Raw genomic sequence first — 16191 nt, forward strand, 5'->3', positions numbered from 1 at the left:
TCAAGCTTCTTGTTGATTTCCTTTAAAAATCAAAAATATTTGGGTTTAGCAACTCTTCCAAGAATCTGCTTTCCAATGAAACTGTTTCTACAATTTTCCAAAAGGAAGGAAAGTTGATGCTACAAGAACTCACATCTGGGAGTCTGACGTGTGGATTGCAGGCACGGGAACACAGAACAGATAAAAATCAATGCTTTAAACAAGGAATCAGTTCTGGTTTTAATGTGGGCTTGAACAGAACTAGAAATGTGAGCGTACATCTGTCAGAGCTGCAACCATTAGAGCCGTTTAAACAAATTGAAAACATAAATCAGTTCAATAAGTCAAATCAATGTGCCATGCATTTCATAGCCATGATACTGTCACTACAGCTGGATTCATGGCACATGTACTCTATAGCGCTGCCTGTTTTATTAAACAGCATAAATAAAGTTCAAAAGAATGTTACAACTTGCATTACAGGAAGACTGTGGCTTTCTCTGCAACTTTGGACTTCCAGTTTGTTTTGCTGAAAAGCTTTTAGCACAATCAAAGCACATTTGACATTAACACTGATTAAAGCAAATAGATAAATTGCAAAGCCTCTGAGAAAACAGAATTGTTCCTTACAATTTACCTGGACCACCCCTGAACAGAGCAGATCTATATCAACAGCTTAGTTTTTATTCACAGCATGATGAAAACTGCTATCAGCTGGGCTTTTCACTTACTCTGCTTCCAGCCTTTTCCAAATATTAGTAGGCTGGTCACATTGAAGTGAAAAAGAAAAAGAGAAAAATAAAGAGAAGTCCAGGCACCTTTCTCTGAATTCTGTTCAAGTTATAACTGGCAACAGTGCTATACTCTAATTCATGACCTTAATACAAATCATCATGGCTGGGCTTCGCGAACGAAGATTTGGGAAGGCTTTATCCACATTTGTTACAGGCACGTTGGTGACTTATGAGGCCAATACGTGACAGACATATCCGGTTGCAAAAGGCACAACAGAAAGACTCCTTAGATGAAGTATTCAGCAAGACACGGTTCTTCCTGCGTTGCCTTTTCTCCTCGAGAGAGATCCTGCGTGTGTTCTCAAAGGCTTCCGCTGCGTTATAGATGCTGTGTCTCCAAGCCTCCCGATTTGAGGCCAGAGTGGACCAATTATGGTGATCAATATGGCCAAGGCTGAGATGTTGTTTCAGGGAGTCCTTGTATCTTTTCTTCGGGGCTCCTCTCTTGCGGCAGCCAGTGGCAAGTTCACCATAGAGCAAGATCTTAGGGAGGCGGTGGTCCTTCATCCTTGAGACGTGCCCTGCCCAACGCAGCTGTGTTCTCATCAGCATGGCCTCTACACTTGTGACTGCTGCTTGCTCAAGAACAGATGTATTGGTCACATAATCTGACCAGTGGATGTTTAAGATTGTACGGAGGCAGCGCTGATGGAAGCGTTCTAGGAGACGCAGGTGGTGGCGGTAGATGACCCATGATTCGGAACCATACAAGAGAGTAGACAGCACTATGGCTTTGTAAACACTGATCTTGGTGCTTTTCTTCAAGTGTTTATTACGCCATACTCTTTTGTGGAGTTTTCCGAAAGCACTGTATGCCTTTGCCAACCTGTTGTCTATCTCCCCGTCAATCTTGCCATCCGAGGAGATGAGGCTACCTAGGTAATTAAACTGTTGGACTGATTTGAGCTCTGATTCGCCAATGGTGATATGGGGATGATGGAAGACTTCCTGAGGTGCAGGTTGATGGAGAACCTCTGTCTTCTTTAGGCTGACTTCCAGCCCAAAGAGCTCAGCAGCATCTGCAAAGCAGGATGTTAAATGTTGCAGAGCTGCTTCTGTGTGGGCAACAAGGGCGGCATCATCAGCATAAAGCAGCTCCCGAACAAGATGGTTTAGGGTCTTGGTGTGGGCCTTCAGACGCCTTAGATTGAACAGGCTTCCATCAGTACGATATCGAATGTAGATACCGTCCTGATCGTCGAGGTCTGCTGTGGCCCTTTGGAGCATCATGCTGAAAAAGATTGTGAATAAGGTAGGAGCGAGAACGCAGCCTTGTTTCACACCATTCTTAATTAAAAAGGGCTCAGAAAGTGTGTTGCCATACCTGACTTGGCCGTGCTGATCCTCATGAAGTGAGATGATCATTTTAAGGAACTTGGGGGGACAACCTAAACGTTCCAAAATCTGCCATAGACCTTTTCTGCTCACAGTATCAAAAGCCTTGGTGAGGTCGACAAAGGTTACATAAAGACCTTTGTTCTGTTCCCTACATTTCTCTTGCAGTTGTCTGAGAACAAATACCATGTCTGTGGTGCTTCTGTTGGCTCTGAAACCACACTGACTTTCAGGTAGGATTCCTTCTGCTATAGTGGGTATTAGTCTGTTCAAGAGTATTCTTGCCAGGATTTTGCCAGCAATGGAGAGCAGAGTAATACCACGGTAGTTTGAGCAGTCAGATTTAATACCTTTCTTCTTATACAAAGTGATGATGACAGCATCACGAAGGTCTGATGGTAGTTCACCGAGCTCCCAGCAGCGCACCACAAACTCGTGAAATTTGGTGTGGAGTGCAAGGCCCCCATGTTTCCAGACTTCAGGTGGAATTCCATCAACCCCAGCTGCCTTGCCGATTTTTACCTGCTGTATGGCCATGAGGGTTTCTTCTAAAGTGGGGGCTGTATCCAATTCATACTTTACTGGTTGTTGTGTGATGGACTGAATTGCTGAGTCTTGGACCACACGGTTGGTACTGAAAAGAGTTTGAAAGTGTTCAGACCATCGATTCAGAATGGAGGTTTTATCTGTTAGAAGCGTTTGGCCATCAGCACTGAGTAGAGGGCTTTGAACCTGGTATGTAGGCCCGTATGCTGTCTTCAAGGCTTCATAGAAACCTTTGTGATCACCCATATCTGCGCATAATTGAGTTTTTTCAGCTAGATCGATCCACCACTTGTTCTGGATGTCACGGAGTTTCTGTTGGAGCTTGCTGCATGCGAGACGAAAGGCTGTTTTTCTTGCGTGACAGGATGGCAGTGCAAGGTGTGCTTGGTGGGCGGTTCTCTTCTTCCTCAACAAGTCCTGGATTTCTTGATTGTTTTCGTCAAACCAGTCCTTGTTCTTCTTGAGGGAGAACCCTAAGGATTCTTCGGAGGATTGCAGAATGCTGTTTTTAATATGCTGCCAGGTAGTTTCAGGAGAGGAATCTGCAGAAACTGTGGAACGGTCTTCAAGCCTAGTTTGAAGGTTTGCCTGGAATCTCTCTCTTACTGTGGCTGATTGGAGATTGTTAACTTGGAGTTTTCTCCTTGTGATGTTGCCCATTTTGGGTTTGAATTTAAGATTGAAGCTGAGTTTGCAGCGCACAAGCCGATGGTCTGTCTGGCATTCTGCACTGGGCATCACGCGGGTATGGAGGACATCGCGAACATCTCTCCGTCGCACCAGGACATAATCGATGAGATGCCAATGCTTAGATCTGGGGTGCATCCAGGTTGTCTTCAGACTATCTTTCTGCTGAAAGATAGTATTAGTGATGGTGAGCTGTTGCTCTGCACAGAATTCTAGCAGGAGTCGACCATTATCGTTGCAGTTACCAACACCATGTTTGCCTAATATTCCTTTCCAGGCATCAAAATTCTTACCTACTCTGGCGTTGAAATCACCAAGGATAATGATCTTATCATCTGCGGGCACTTTTTGGGTAAGGTGGCGCAGGTCAGCATAAAATTTGTCCTTTTCGGCAGGGTCAGCTTGGAGAGTTGGGGCATATATACTAAAGAGGACGACGTGTTGGTTGTTGTGGAGTGGAAGGCGTAGGGAGATAATGCGGTCAGAGTGACCTGTTGGCAGATTTTCGAGTTTGGGAAGAATAGAGTTTTTGATCATGAAGCCGACCAGGCTGGGGAAATGGAGGTGCTGCAGCCCCTGGACAAACCAGACCACAGGGAAAGACAGGTGAATGGATGGGAGCAAACACAACTCCTAACCGTGGAGAAGTACTAATTATGTATGTTTGTTCTGAAACAAAACAACTGCAACTGGCACTTGCATTTAGGCACCATTGGACTAACTGTGCTCAGGCACTAGCTGAACCAGGCTTTTTAGACTAATTAGTTCCCTGAAGAAACACCTCTTCTACTACTTGTAATTAAGGCCAAAGTAAAGAATCAATGGGCTTCAAAAGAAAACCAAGACAGCGACTACTGTTGTTCTAATTGCCACGATAACAAAGTATTAAGTGCATTAAAGTGGATCTTATAATCCTTGCAAACTGCGAAGAGCAGGAATGTTAGGATCCACAAGAGCATGGGAACAAGCCTGTGTTGATGCTGTTTTCTCAAAGCACTTTTTCTGTTTATATGTTATAACTATTTGGGAACAAGATTTCATAACAGGATCGCAACAAAACTCCGTCCTGGATGCCACAGAAACACACTGGGCAGGACTGTGCTGAGCCTACGTGGAGGCCCTGCAGGAAACCCTTGGAATCTTTGCAGTATGTTTTTAAATAGAAAATAATAATTAAAAATATTAATCTCTCTTTCTTACAGGAGACCATCATCATAAATTAAAAGATTACATGAGAACACTTACAAATACATACTTTAAATCTTAAATTATGCAGAGATTATGCAGTTATTCTGAAATGAAGCACTACAAATCACAGAATTCAAATCCAATCATTATAAAAATCAACAAATCTCTACAAGTTCAGAACATCTTTTAAGACACCCAGGCAAGTGCTGTTTAATGTCATTAATACAATGCAAAGTTAGGGACCAGCTAAAATATCCATAGCGTTTTCCATGTAAAACATTATCCTGATGTGCAATCTTAGCTTCTGCTTTTTTTTTCCATGAGATATTTACCTCCTTCCTCCCCCTGAAGTGCTTGGTTTCCATGAGCTGTTAAAACTTGCATCAATGTGAGAAGGTTTCCTAAGCAGTGGTTCTAACAAATAGGAGACATTATTGGCCTGAGCACTGAAGTCTGATTGATTCACTCACACAGTTCAAAAGAGAGGAAAAGCACTGAACTCAGGAGCTCCTCTGGGAAACATAACCTAAAGGAGTCCAATTTTTAGCTTGGAGAGAAATTAGTCAGTCCTGGTCTATTTTCCCAATTTTCCTGTTCCTAAAGAGTCAGACACCATAATATTCGTCTGTTGGTTGAGCCACATGAACAGGTTCCACACACTTCAGGGGCTGGAAGTGCTCCAGAGGATGTGGCATTGCCTCTGATGAGATCCCATCACTCTGCTCCAGAAAGAGACCACCTTGGAAGCTGTTGGGATCATTCCTGTCCAAGGATCACTCAGTACCCCCAAAGACAAACCCTGCTACTGGACATGTGGCATAGCAGTGCCATGGGCTGTAGCTGCACCAGCCACATGGGTGAGACCAATGCTACACCAAATTGTCACTCTTTCCCGCTTGGAAGAGATTCATAGGGGTTAAATCTCTGAATTAAATGCAAAAAGCAGTTTGTCCTAATGTGAAATGTTTCTCTAACGTTGCAAAAAAAACCCCAAACAATTCCGCAATTGTGGAAAGCAACACTGGAAACTGGTGCGAGCACTAAAGGAACCTGCACAGCAACCTCCCTACTGCCTCCCATCCGTCCCTCCACACTGCCTGCAACACCAAGTGATCAACGTAACAACGTATTTCTACTCTTTCAAAGCCTTCCCTTTGAGAAGCTGGAAGCTACCTGGTCCTAACTCTATTCCCCAAAGTTGCTTAGTTTGCCTTTTTCTTTCTGCTTTATGCCTGAGAGGGAAGAGACACATCATCACTGCTCTGCTTGCACCCCAATTCAGCCTCTGCTCCCCAGCTGCAGCAGGAGGGCATTTGCACCACATTGCACAGAAGTAGCTCTTTTATGCAATGTCTTTGCTGCCAATGGGGCTACTGCTCGCACTCCAAGTGCATTGCTGCTTCCTCCTCCACCTAAAGACATCTAATTGCAGAGCCTGTATCTCTCAGCACAGGCATGCAGGTTCTCCAGTGTAAAGCATTTTAAAGCTCTCAACGTTGCATGAAACGCTCTCCCCTGTTCTGTTGTGGTAAATATGACTCATAACTGCACATCACTTATCAGCTCTGTCCAAAACATCACTAAGAAAGAACCAATTTTAAATCTTCTGTAGGAATTTAGACCCAGTTCATCTGTTTCTCTTGTTTCCTACAGCCAGGGACATCTGAAGTTTATCCAAATTCCTTAGTTCAAGCCTCTCTTGTGCTGGGTTATTCATAACATCACCAGAAGAGGCTACAGGGGGATTTGTTCATACCAAGAGCATTTTAAGTGGAGCATAGCTGGGAGGAAGGAGAGATCTTTTTGTTGCCGGCATCTCTCAATCTGCTTAGGCTGAAGTGAGATCCTTTAGATACAGAGTACAGGAGCATTCCCACATCCTCTGAGCATCACAGATGGACAACACAGATAGACAGCAGGATGGGGGTATCAGCATGGTCTCACCTAGGCTGGGCTTGCTTCCTGCAGGCTGAAACACAGTCAGAGTCCATTCTAAACACCCTGCACTTCGAGCACAGGTGATCATTTAGATTTATCATTACTAGACATCTTCACATTTAGAGAATCAAAACCAAGGAAGAGAACTAGGGGGGAGAGTGTCACTGACTGCATCTAAACCAGGAGTGTGACTTTCAGCAAGAGGTGATGGCAATGATAATTGTCTACCCCTGTCCTTTCTGCACTCAAAGGACACAAGAGCAGAAGAGTTGGAAAATGTAGGAAAATGCTTTTCTGTCCCATGGCCTTCAATATACAGCCCAGAGGCAAAAGTGTCCTTATGGCTGCTCGTTGTTCTGCAACGGGGGGTATTTTTCTGGGGGTTTGTCTATAAGGGAGCTTATCACAAGCTAGAAGTTGTCTTATTTAATGATTCACCCTACGCAAGTTGGTGACAGGACATTCTCATTCTTGAGAATGATGGAGGTTGCTTCCAGTTAGCTGTGGTCCCTGGGAACTGCTGACTTAAAGCCATTCTTAAACTGTCAGAGCATCCACACACTAAAAATAGCTGTAAAAATCTCCCTGTCATGAAAACAATGCTGCCTTGTGCAGAATATCTCCAGTGTAAGGCAGTGCCATGGACTGATTCTCTTGAGCAATTACTAACTTTCAGGACGGATCCCAAATGAGCAATCTCCTTAAAAAAAAAAAAATTAATAGTAATTGAGTTTTAAAATCTAGTTTGACCAAAAAAGTAGCCTTAGACACAGAGACAGGTTCTGCTGCAGCATCAACTGTTTTTAAGAGGCACTGTTCTTCCACAGAGCAGGGACTGTCACCTTTAACAAATCATTAAGGCCCTTTGTGACTTGACTTCCTCATTTATATGATGATTATTTGCAAGGTGTTTTCCCAAAACACAGTCACTGGCAGGTATAAAAGGGAGGGGAGAAAACTAATGACTCCCTGATTTGACAAGGTCAGTCAGGTCTGAAGGAAGATGAAACACATGAAACAACAGAGAACCCAAGATAATCCATTCTGCAGGACTGCAAGAGAACACAGGCTTGACCTACTCTCCTTCAGCAAAGGAAAAAAAAAAAAGCAAAGGACCACAGTGGTTCCTGAGAAGGCTCAAGCCTGCCAAGAGATACCAAAGCACTCAGGTTCAAAATGCTATTCCGACAAGGTGTTTGTTTTGTCAGAAGATGATGTCCAGCCCTGTGACTGCTCCAGCAATCAGTGGTAGCTGATGCATGGAGAGCATTAGCATCATCTCCAGAGAGAGACTGTTCCCTCCCACATGAGTCACAGATAAGATGCTACAATGACAGCAGAAAGTCTGGGCAAGTGAAACATATGCCATTCTGGAGTGGCAGGAAAGCTCTAGTGATTGCGATTTGCTCCTTACGGACTTCCGAAGTGAGCAGAGTAATCTTCCCACTCCATCTTACAGTTGTCACCGAAGCTAAAAAACAGTGCACAAAGGTTGGATGGCAGCAGAGAGGTACAGAAAGTAGGCAGGAGAAACCTGAAAACTAAAACAAACTCCTCTGTACCTTGCACAGATGGGAGGAAATGCCTCTAAAGTTCCCACCATGACAGAAACCCCTTCTGCTATGTGAAGAAGCAATTTACTTTTGAGGGGGAGAGGAAATATGGCAAAGGAGCAAGATAAACACAAAGTGTAGATCCAAGATGGAAAAAAAAAAAAAAAGTAAAGTGAAAAAGTGCTGAAGGGAAAGCTGGGTAAAGCACAAAAAAAAACTCTTAACTGCTCAAATTAACATTTTAATGCATTCACACGTAAAAATTAAGCACTTTAAGCACCGGTGTGACTGCTGAGTAACCCCCTTGGCAAGGAGCAGATTGGTGACTAACATCACAAAAATCAACATCAGGGGCAGATTAAGAGCCAATATATGGTCAATGAGTTTTAGGGTCACCGCTAATGCCCGAGGTGGAACAAAACACAGAACATATGGCATTTGGTGTGCTGAAACTGTCAGACTCACAATTAACTGATTAGGGTACATATGGTGCTCACAGACAGTGTAAACCTCTCAATGTAAAAGATGCTGGAGATCATTGAAGGTGTCAGCGTGAGTCTTCCTTGCAAATCTCTCTTCATTAAAGTTTTGTATGGAGCCAAGAGTGTTGCAATAAAATCACTATTAATGGAGTTATATTTATGATTATTTCTCTTTTATGCAGCTGGATTTAACTTTTCCAACACTGAACTCCACATCAAAGCTTTTTCACAATAGCTGCTGCATGCACAGAAGCTTCCTGTTTTGTCATATTTACCTTGAAATTAGAAGTAATGAGAGCTAAGGTGGTAAAAGTTAATGAAGACTGGCAAGAAACCTGATAATATCATCAGTATCAAAAAAAAAAAAAATCAGGTTGCCACAGAAACACAGTTACAGTATTTAAATTTAAGTATTTATGACAGGCTGGCCAGAGACAAACTCATTCCCTCTTCAGTTCCAAAACACACTTTTTAAAAGATGGTGAGTGACACTTCATTAACCACGTGAAATGGGCTGACACAGCCTGCTTGCTTTTGCAGCCACCATTTCAGATGACATTTTTCTTTGCATCTCTCCATGCCTTACATTCAACACTCCATAAAGTGCTTCCTTGAGCCTCTCCAACCACATCAGCCTTGTGGAGGAGGGGGTTGGGCTGGGGGCAGGCAGTTCTGGGGAGGAGAAAAACAGATCCCTGTTTGCATGTCCATGCATTAGAGATCCAGCTTTTCTCATTGGTCATCAATGAAAGGCATTTAAAAAGTTCTCCATCAGCCTCTGTTTGCCTTCCAGTCCTCTGCCCCATCAGGCTCTGACAGGACTAGTTCTTCTGCAGCATCACTTCACCTCTGAAGTGATCAAAGCATCCTTCTGTATCCCAGTTTCTGAAAGGTGCCTGTAATCCAGGTGCTGTTTAATTCAGACACAGCAGTGCTCCCAGCAGCTGGGCTGGGGCACAGCTCCGTGTGTCTCCTAACTCCATCCTCCCAACAGACATTCACACACACACACAGCTCCCCCCAGGGCTTACACACTCCTCTCTCGTTCCCTGTGTTCTTTTAAGCAGCTTCCCATTTCCATTTATACACCCAGCAAAGGACTTACCAGAGACCTCATCTCCCTAATGAGTTAAAGCTGTTGCCTCAGCCCAGAATCTTCCCAGTCCCACATGGCTTCCTCCTCTCTCCTACAGTGTTATCTCTATCACTCTTTCTTCACCAGAGCTTCCAGCCTGCTGCTGGAACCTGTGGGAAGATCTCCCCTTTCAGAGCAAGTAAAAATCCCTCTTAAGAACACTCACTTTTCCCACTCTCTGGTTTGTCAGAGGTGGGGCTGCCGGTGACAGATTAGGGCAGGCAGAAGAAAGGAGAAAAAAGAAAGTATTAAAGGGCTCTCTTCTAGGGGGCACAGAAAGGGATTTGGGTAAATTAGGTACTCTGTAGCAAAAAAAAAAAAAAAAAGCAGCTGTGAGAAAAGAAATCAGAGAAGTTAGACATGGTTCAAGGTGCAAATGTTATGATTTACGAACAAAGCTGAAAAGCAGAAGGTACAAAATATAATGCAAGAGGATGCATCTGCCTTGACTCTTCAAGGGCTTTTTTAAACTCAAGGAGCTCCTGGACCACAGTGATTTCTGGAGCCTCCCCAGCAGAGGGGCAGAGCACAGGGACTGTGTCCCAGTGCCCGCTGGGTGCCAGACACTCTGTGGGAATAACTGGAGTTCCCCACGGTGGGACATCCCCTGCTAACTGGTGATCTTGATTGTTTGCCACACTTTAACCATCTTAGCCTATCAAAAAGTAACAGTGTCAGACAGGCCTTCTCAGCTCAGATCCACCACTGTCCTTCTCTGCAGCCACCCCAGACCTCCCCTGGATCCCCCTGGAATAGCTGTGCACGTTCTTGCTTTGCTGCCACGTGACGATGCTCACAGATCAGCTCTTCTCATTCTCCTGTGCTACTCTACAAGCTGACTGTGTGCTGCCCTCCCAGTCCCATCCACACCAGAGGCTCCTGGGATGCCCCAACCCTTCTGCCATACTGACTTCAACATGCTCAAGTTCCCCTTTTCCTTCCCTCCTCACCCTCCAACAGAGGCTGTTTCTCCCACATCTCAGAAACGACTGAGGCCCCAAGGTGCCTCATTCCAGCAGCCTCCTCTGTTTGTGAGCTGAGTCATTCAGGTGTCAACATTTCTGAGAGTCATGGGGAGGCTCAGCAGAGCTGGGAGGGCGCAGAGCATTATGTCAGAAGTTATTAATAGCTGCCACCGACCATCTCATTGACTTTGATCTACTGGCAGTTGATTACAGCTGCTGCTCCTGATGATGAGGCACCAGGGGTCCTGCCTGCACCTCAATTTCCCTCTCCAGTTTGTCGATTTGTACTAGAACAAAAAATTTTCCCCCAAAATTTCAAAACAGATGGGATTCAGCAGTCAACACTGCAGTCAGAAAGGCAAACACAAACAAGTGAAGCGTAAAATTTTACTTTATGAGGAAAATATCAGGTCTTTGAATCCTGCTTCCAGCAAAGTCTTTGAAAGGCTTAAAGGTTGACATCATACACAACAAACCTCCAGAGAACACAGCTCCTTTCTGAAATTTTCCATGTAGCCCTTAATCCATACCCATGAAAATAAACTTAGAATTTGTTCCCAACAAATAATTAAAGGGGTATAGCAATTGGTTCCCACACTCTTCCACGCTTTCACCTGAAGAAGAAAAGACAATTTGCTGTTGCCTGAAGACAAACATGCACACCCGACATAATCAAAGAAACAACTCAGGAAATCTCCCTGCAACAACCTAGAGCCACTGCTGGGAACAACTAAGGAAGCAGATAAAATAGCCACCTATCCCTTTATGTCAGCATCACCTATTCCTGCTCTCTCTGGTGGGAAGCAATACAGTGATCAAAAGACAACACAGAGCAACTTCTGAGACAGACAAATTGAGGCAAATTTCCATTTTATCTGGTGTTAACATCTCTATCAGCTTGCCCAAAACTTCGCAGAATTCCTTTTTCTGAGACACTGGGAGGAAATGGATCTATACCATGATAGTGATCTACACCACACTCCTCTGCTTGCTAAGGATTTAAAGGTCACTGGAGCCAGTACTGCCTGACGTAAGTCCCTATCTCCCAGGACAAGAAAACAGCATTTTTAAAGATGTCAGAAGCAACAGAGTTTTGTGCAGAGTGGGACAGTCCCTTCTATGACTTGAACACAAACCCAAGGAGCAATTTTTACAAGTTTTACTCCATTTGAATTAGGACATCTAAATCTACATGATGATGGAACTAGACACAAAGAAAGAAAAACTCACATACTTATGACTGTTGTAAAGCCTGTGTAATAAAACTGCCAAGCTTTGAGATCACAGACATATTCCAAATATTTCAACTCACGACTGTAAAGCTCGTTCCACTATGACAAAGCACAACAGAGAAGACAGGAATGATTTGGCCAATGCACATTAACATTTATCTCACCACAGTCACATTTCAGACTACAAATTTCCAAAAAGAGAACTAAAAAAAGATAATATAAGCACTCCTTCAAGAAAAAAAGTCTATCTTTGGAAAGAATTTTTTCTTTCTTAGAGAAAATCTAGTAAAAAGCATTTACTAGTGACCAGTATTCTGAGGTTTTCTGGCCCAGTGCCAAGAAGTGAAGAACTTACAGCACATAGATTTACTTCTTCAACCCTTAACTAAAGCTTTTATAAACACAAGTTGCTCCCACTGTGTACAGGAGAGCCTTGACAGACGTGGTACAGCGAATCACTTGGACTAGACCACAGAGATGGCACTACACTTGCTACTCCTTTACTTCCCCTTAAATGCATCCCTTTAACCCACAGGAACTAGTTGTCAACCCCAGCCATGCATGGGTGCATCACACCCCAAGATTATCCTTGGCTTCCACCAGCACCAGGCACAGAATAACTCGTGAGTCTTATCGATGCTGGAATTTTTAAGTCCGAATATTGCAAATCTGGCTTCTGCCAGGGGAGACCACATCACAAAGGCAGTTCCATCTGAAAGGTCTCAACTCCTTCCCCCCTGGGGTTAGAACCTGATGCTCCTTTATTACCTCCAGCTCGGTGTTGTGAGCGTGCAGCTTCTGCACCGTGTCCTCAGCCTCGCGCATGCGCCGGCCCAGCTGGGGCGAGTGCTCCGCGGGGGTCAGCTCGCTGTCGTACGACTCCAGGATCGCCCGCATCCCATCCCGCTCCTGCCAGGAAGAACAGACACCTTTAGAGACACAGCCCCTGACTGCACCCCCAGGAGAGGCTTCCCAGAACAACATTCCAGGGTTTTGCCCGTTGTTCCCTTAGGCAGCAACGAAACGCTGATGGACGCGCACTCGTCGTCTTCATATCAGCATCGAGCCACAGGTGAGCAAACAGCTGTAATAAAGTAAATGTTGCTGCTGTGAAAACTGAAAAATTAAACTGCCTTGTGTCTGTAAAACTCCACATCCCTTGCAGGAAAGCAACGTGCAGATGCTCTAACAAGCAGATGGTGACTGAAAACAGAGCCTGCCCTCTTTTTGGAGATACTATTCTAACTCAACATGGCTGAATGGGTTTCCTCAGCAAATATTTCATGTCGTACTTGACATTATTCCTGCCAGAGTTTCAGCAAAGAAGGAGCAGAATTGTCACAACAGAAATGAAACAGATTTGACAATGAACAAAGTGGCTGAGAGCAAATATCCTCAAAATGGTATGTGATTTTATCACTCGTTAAACGCTGCGACGCTCAAGTGTTTGTAACAAATATTTTTTCAGAGGTTAATATCTGGCAGACAGTGTGTTTGGCTCACTTCACAATCTGATGGCAATTATAACCAAGCACTTGCAGAAAAAAAGACAAAACAAAGATCTCTCTTGGCTCCCTGAGAGCAGTTTACATTCCAAACTAGAAGGCTTGGGCTTGAAGCTAAAGGTAAAACTTTCTGTAAGGGTTCCTGGTTGAAGTATTTCCTAGTGCACTCCCAACTTCAAACAACACTTAATACCTATCTCCAAGGCACTGATGGAGAAGAATGGGGACAAAAGGAAAATTTCAAGAGGTCAGGTGTGTTTAAGGAGATTACTGGTTCCGGTGCAATATGCACAGGGGGATCAGCCAGCTGATGAAGCGTTTCATCTTCTGACTGCACGGAAGAACCTTGATGCTTGTGAGGCTACAGAACAGGGTCAAAGCAGCTCAGGCCTCTGGCATAAACCCAAGGCAGTGCTGCCTCTCTTTTGCTTGGTGACTAACTGCTCAGCTAAGCAAGCCTGGATACAAAGGTTATCTCCTCCTTCCAAACCTAAAGGTCAAAGACTGAACGTGGATAGCGAGAGCACATGTGGGAAAGAGAAGGAACATTCACATTCAAGGTGTGACAACAAGACCAAGGGCACTGCCAGAGGTACCATGTGTTCAGAGCATGTCACAGATTGAAAGGTCAGCCAAGATGGTTGGGTTGGTCAGCAGGTAAAAGGACCCCAAGATCAAAGGACCACCTGAGGCAACAGGAACCAAGTTAATAAAATTATAAAGAGAAACAGGTTTCAACATAAATAGTACCAGCAGCTATTACTAGCTCCTAACCCAGATCTGACTGAAGAGAATTTTTTTTTTCAAGGAAAGAACAGTTTTGCTGTAGTTTAGAAAGAATTATACTTCTGACAGACGTGAGAAAGGAAATACTTCCATCTTACTGCAGAAGAAAATCCAGACACAGTCACACCAGCCTTGTAAAGAACTTCTTTAGCAGAAAGGCAGGACAGGATCTCTCCTTTCTCCTCCTCCCCCTCCAATACACACAGACATCACCCAGTCTGCCCAGTGCACTCCCCATAAGGCAAACTGTTTTTGCTCAAGAGATGCCTTCCATTCCCCATTTATTGTCAAATCATTGTGTAGAGCACAGAAGAGAACATAATGACAGCATTTAGTGAACATATTGGTTTGAGCTTTGCATGTTGTTGCAATTAGATTTGCAATTACAGCATCCTCCCTCCTTCTCCACACTCCGAGCTGCTCCGCTCTCCTAATTTTCTCCTAAGCATCTTTCATCGATGTGATAATTTACCACTGCAATGTTCTCTCCATTACAGCAGGGCAGTCCCAAAATCCTCAGCGTTTTTTCAAAAGCAAACAGGACCCCTGGCAACTCCCATCACACTTGGCTTCCAATTAACTGCTGAATATTAGGTCATTCGAGTCATCCCCAGCAAGATCCTTGTAGTTCCCTGAGCTCTTCAGCTGCAAGGAGGACAAACTCCTGCTTTCATGTTAGCATGGAAAAACTGCATGGGAGCAGGACACCCCTACAGGCTGTCTCTCCCCAGAAATCAACTACAGCTCTTGCCCTTCAAAGCCTCTCTCTTAAATGAAGAGTAAACTTCTCCAGAAAAAACCACACATAGTAAACACAGCACAAGCTCTATTGCAAAAAAAGGGTGCAGAAAAGCTGAACTAAAGGGCACAATTAAACACTTGATCCTGGCGTTCACTTCTCCTCTTCAATTATTTCTAAATATTAATACTGAAATGAAATCAGTCCTCAGCTTTCAACAAGTGGTCCCCAGCTCCACTTTTTCAATTTCTCCCCATCAAGAGCACTTACTGAAAGTTGTTCCCTCCTTCCTAAAGATCTTGTTAGTTTGGCAGGAAACAGAAGTTCCTGTTGATAAGTCCTCTGTCTAAGAAGATTCTCTAAGATGTAATCCTAATTCAGTAATTGCTGCAATATTTCCTCATTGTACACAACAGGATATTCCCCAAGCCCCATCAAAATCCTCCCCAGGGACTTTTTAACCTTATTCCAACACCTCTGCTTTCCTGCTTCCTATCAGGAGAGTATTCACCAGAATTACTAAAAAGCACTTCCTCTGGGAATTCCCAAAATTCAACCAGGATGGGACACCTATGCTAACTCACCATGGACCTACACTGGCACAATTCCAGGTGTTTTTTACCCTAAGCAGTTTTAAATCAACACCTGAACAGAAATGCAGCTTATTTTAAACATGCCCTAAAAGCAGAATGACAGTTTTGATGTTCATTATAAACCTAGGAAATTAATGCCCTACACAAACTCTGGTGCTGCAGCTTGCAGCTGTGTTTGAGGAGATGTAAGTTTGAAAAAGAGGAAGGATAGTGATTTTTTCAAAGGTTGAACAATTTCCCTTCCTTTTGCCAGCACCAGCCCATTCATCAAACAAATATGCCTCCTACTACCACATAAGTAACTAAAAAGAAAACACATTTTATAATTTTAACCAGAAACTAGAGCTAATCCCATGAAGAAAAGAACAGGAAAATGCCTCTGCAAAATGACACCCCTAAGACGAAGCTTCTCCCCAGTCCTCCCACCAGCTCCTCTATTCCCTCCGTGTAAAGCCAAAGTTCCATCTGGTTGGCAAGTAGGTTGAAACTCAAAGTCCCTTTCCACGGCATTCACACACCAGAGCGGTTTAGAAACAGCAGGAATACAAGTGGGCTTCTCCAGGACTTTGGGGTTAATTTTAAGGAAAGGCCTGAGAATGGTTCATACAAGCAGCATCACCGTGTCACTGCAGCACTGCACATCTCCAAGGACAGCCCACAGCTTCAGGTACAGTCACACTGAGGAGCAGGAGAGCGACTCCCAGCTGGCTATTGGAAGCAACTGAAGAGTAAAA

The 16191-nt window shown here is 44.1% G+C and overlaps 1 protein-coding gene across 2 annotated transcripts in view; it reads right to left on the bottom strand.

Annotated features, from left to right (window-relative positions):
- Positions 1 to 16191, bottom strand: part of MAD1L1 (mitotic arrest deficient 1 like 1) — a 356738-nt gene that overhangs the window by 199076 nt on the left and 141471 nt on the right. For both annotated transcript variants that reach the window (XM_032704408.1, XM_032704409.1), the window contains one exon: positions 12603 to 12743. In XM_032704408.1, the coding sequence (XP_032560299.1) occupies positions 12603 to 12743 (141 nt within the window). The remainder of the gene's footprint in view (positions 1 to 12602; positions 12744 to 16191) is intronic.

The sequence above is a fragment of the Chiroxiphia lanceolata genome, chromosome 16 (assembly GCF_009829145.1).
Source record: "Chiroxiphia lanceolata isolate bChiLan1 chromosome 16, bChiLan1.pri, whole genome shotgun sequence".
Taxonomy (NCBI): Eukaryota; Metazoa; Chordata; class Aves; order Passeriformes; family Pipridae; genus Chiroxiphia; species Chiroxiphia lanceolata.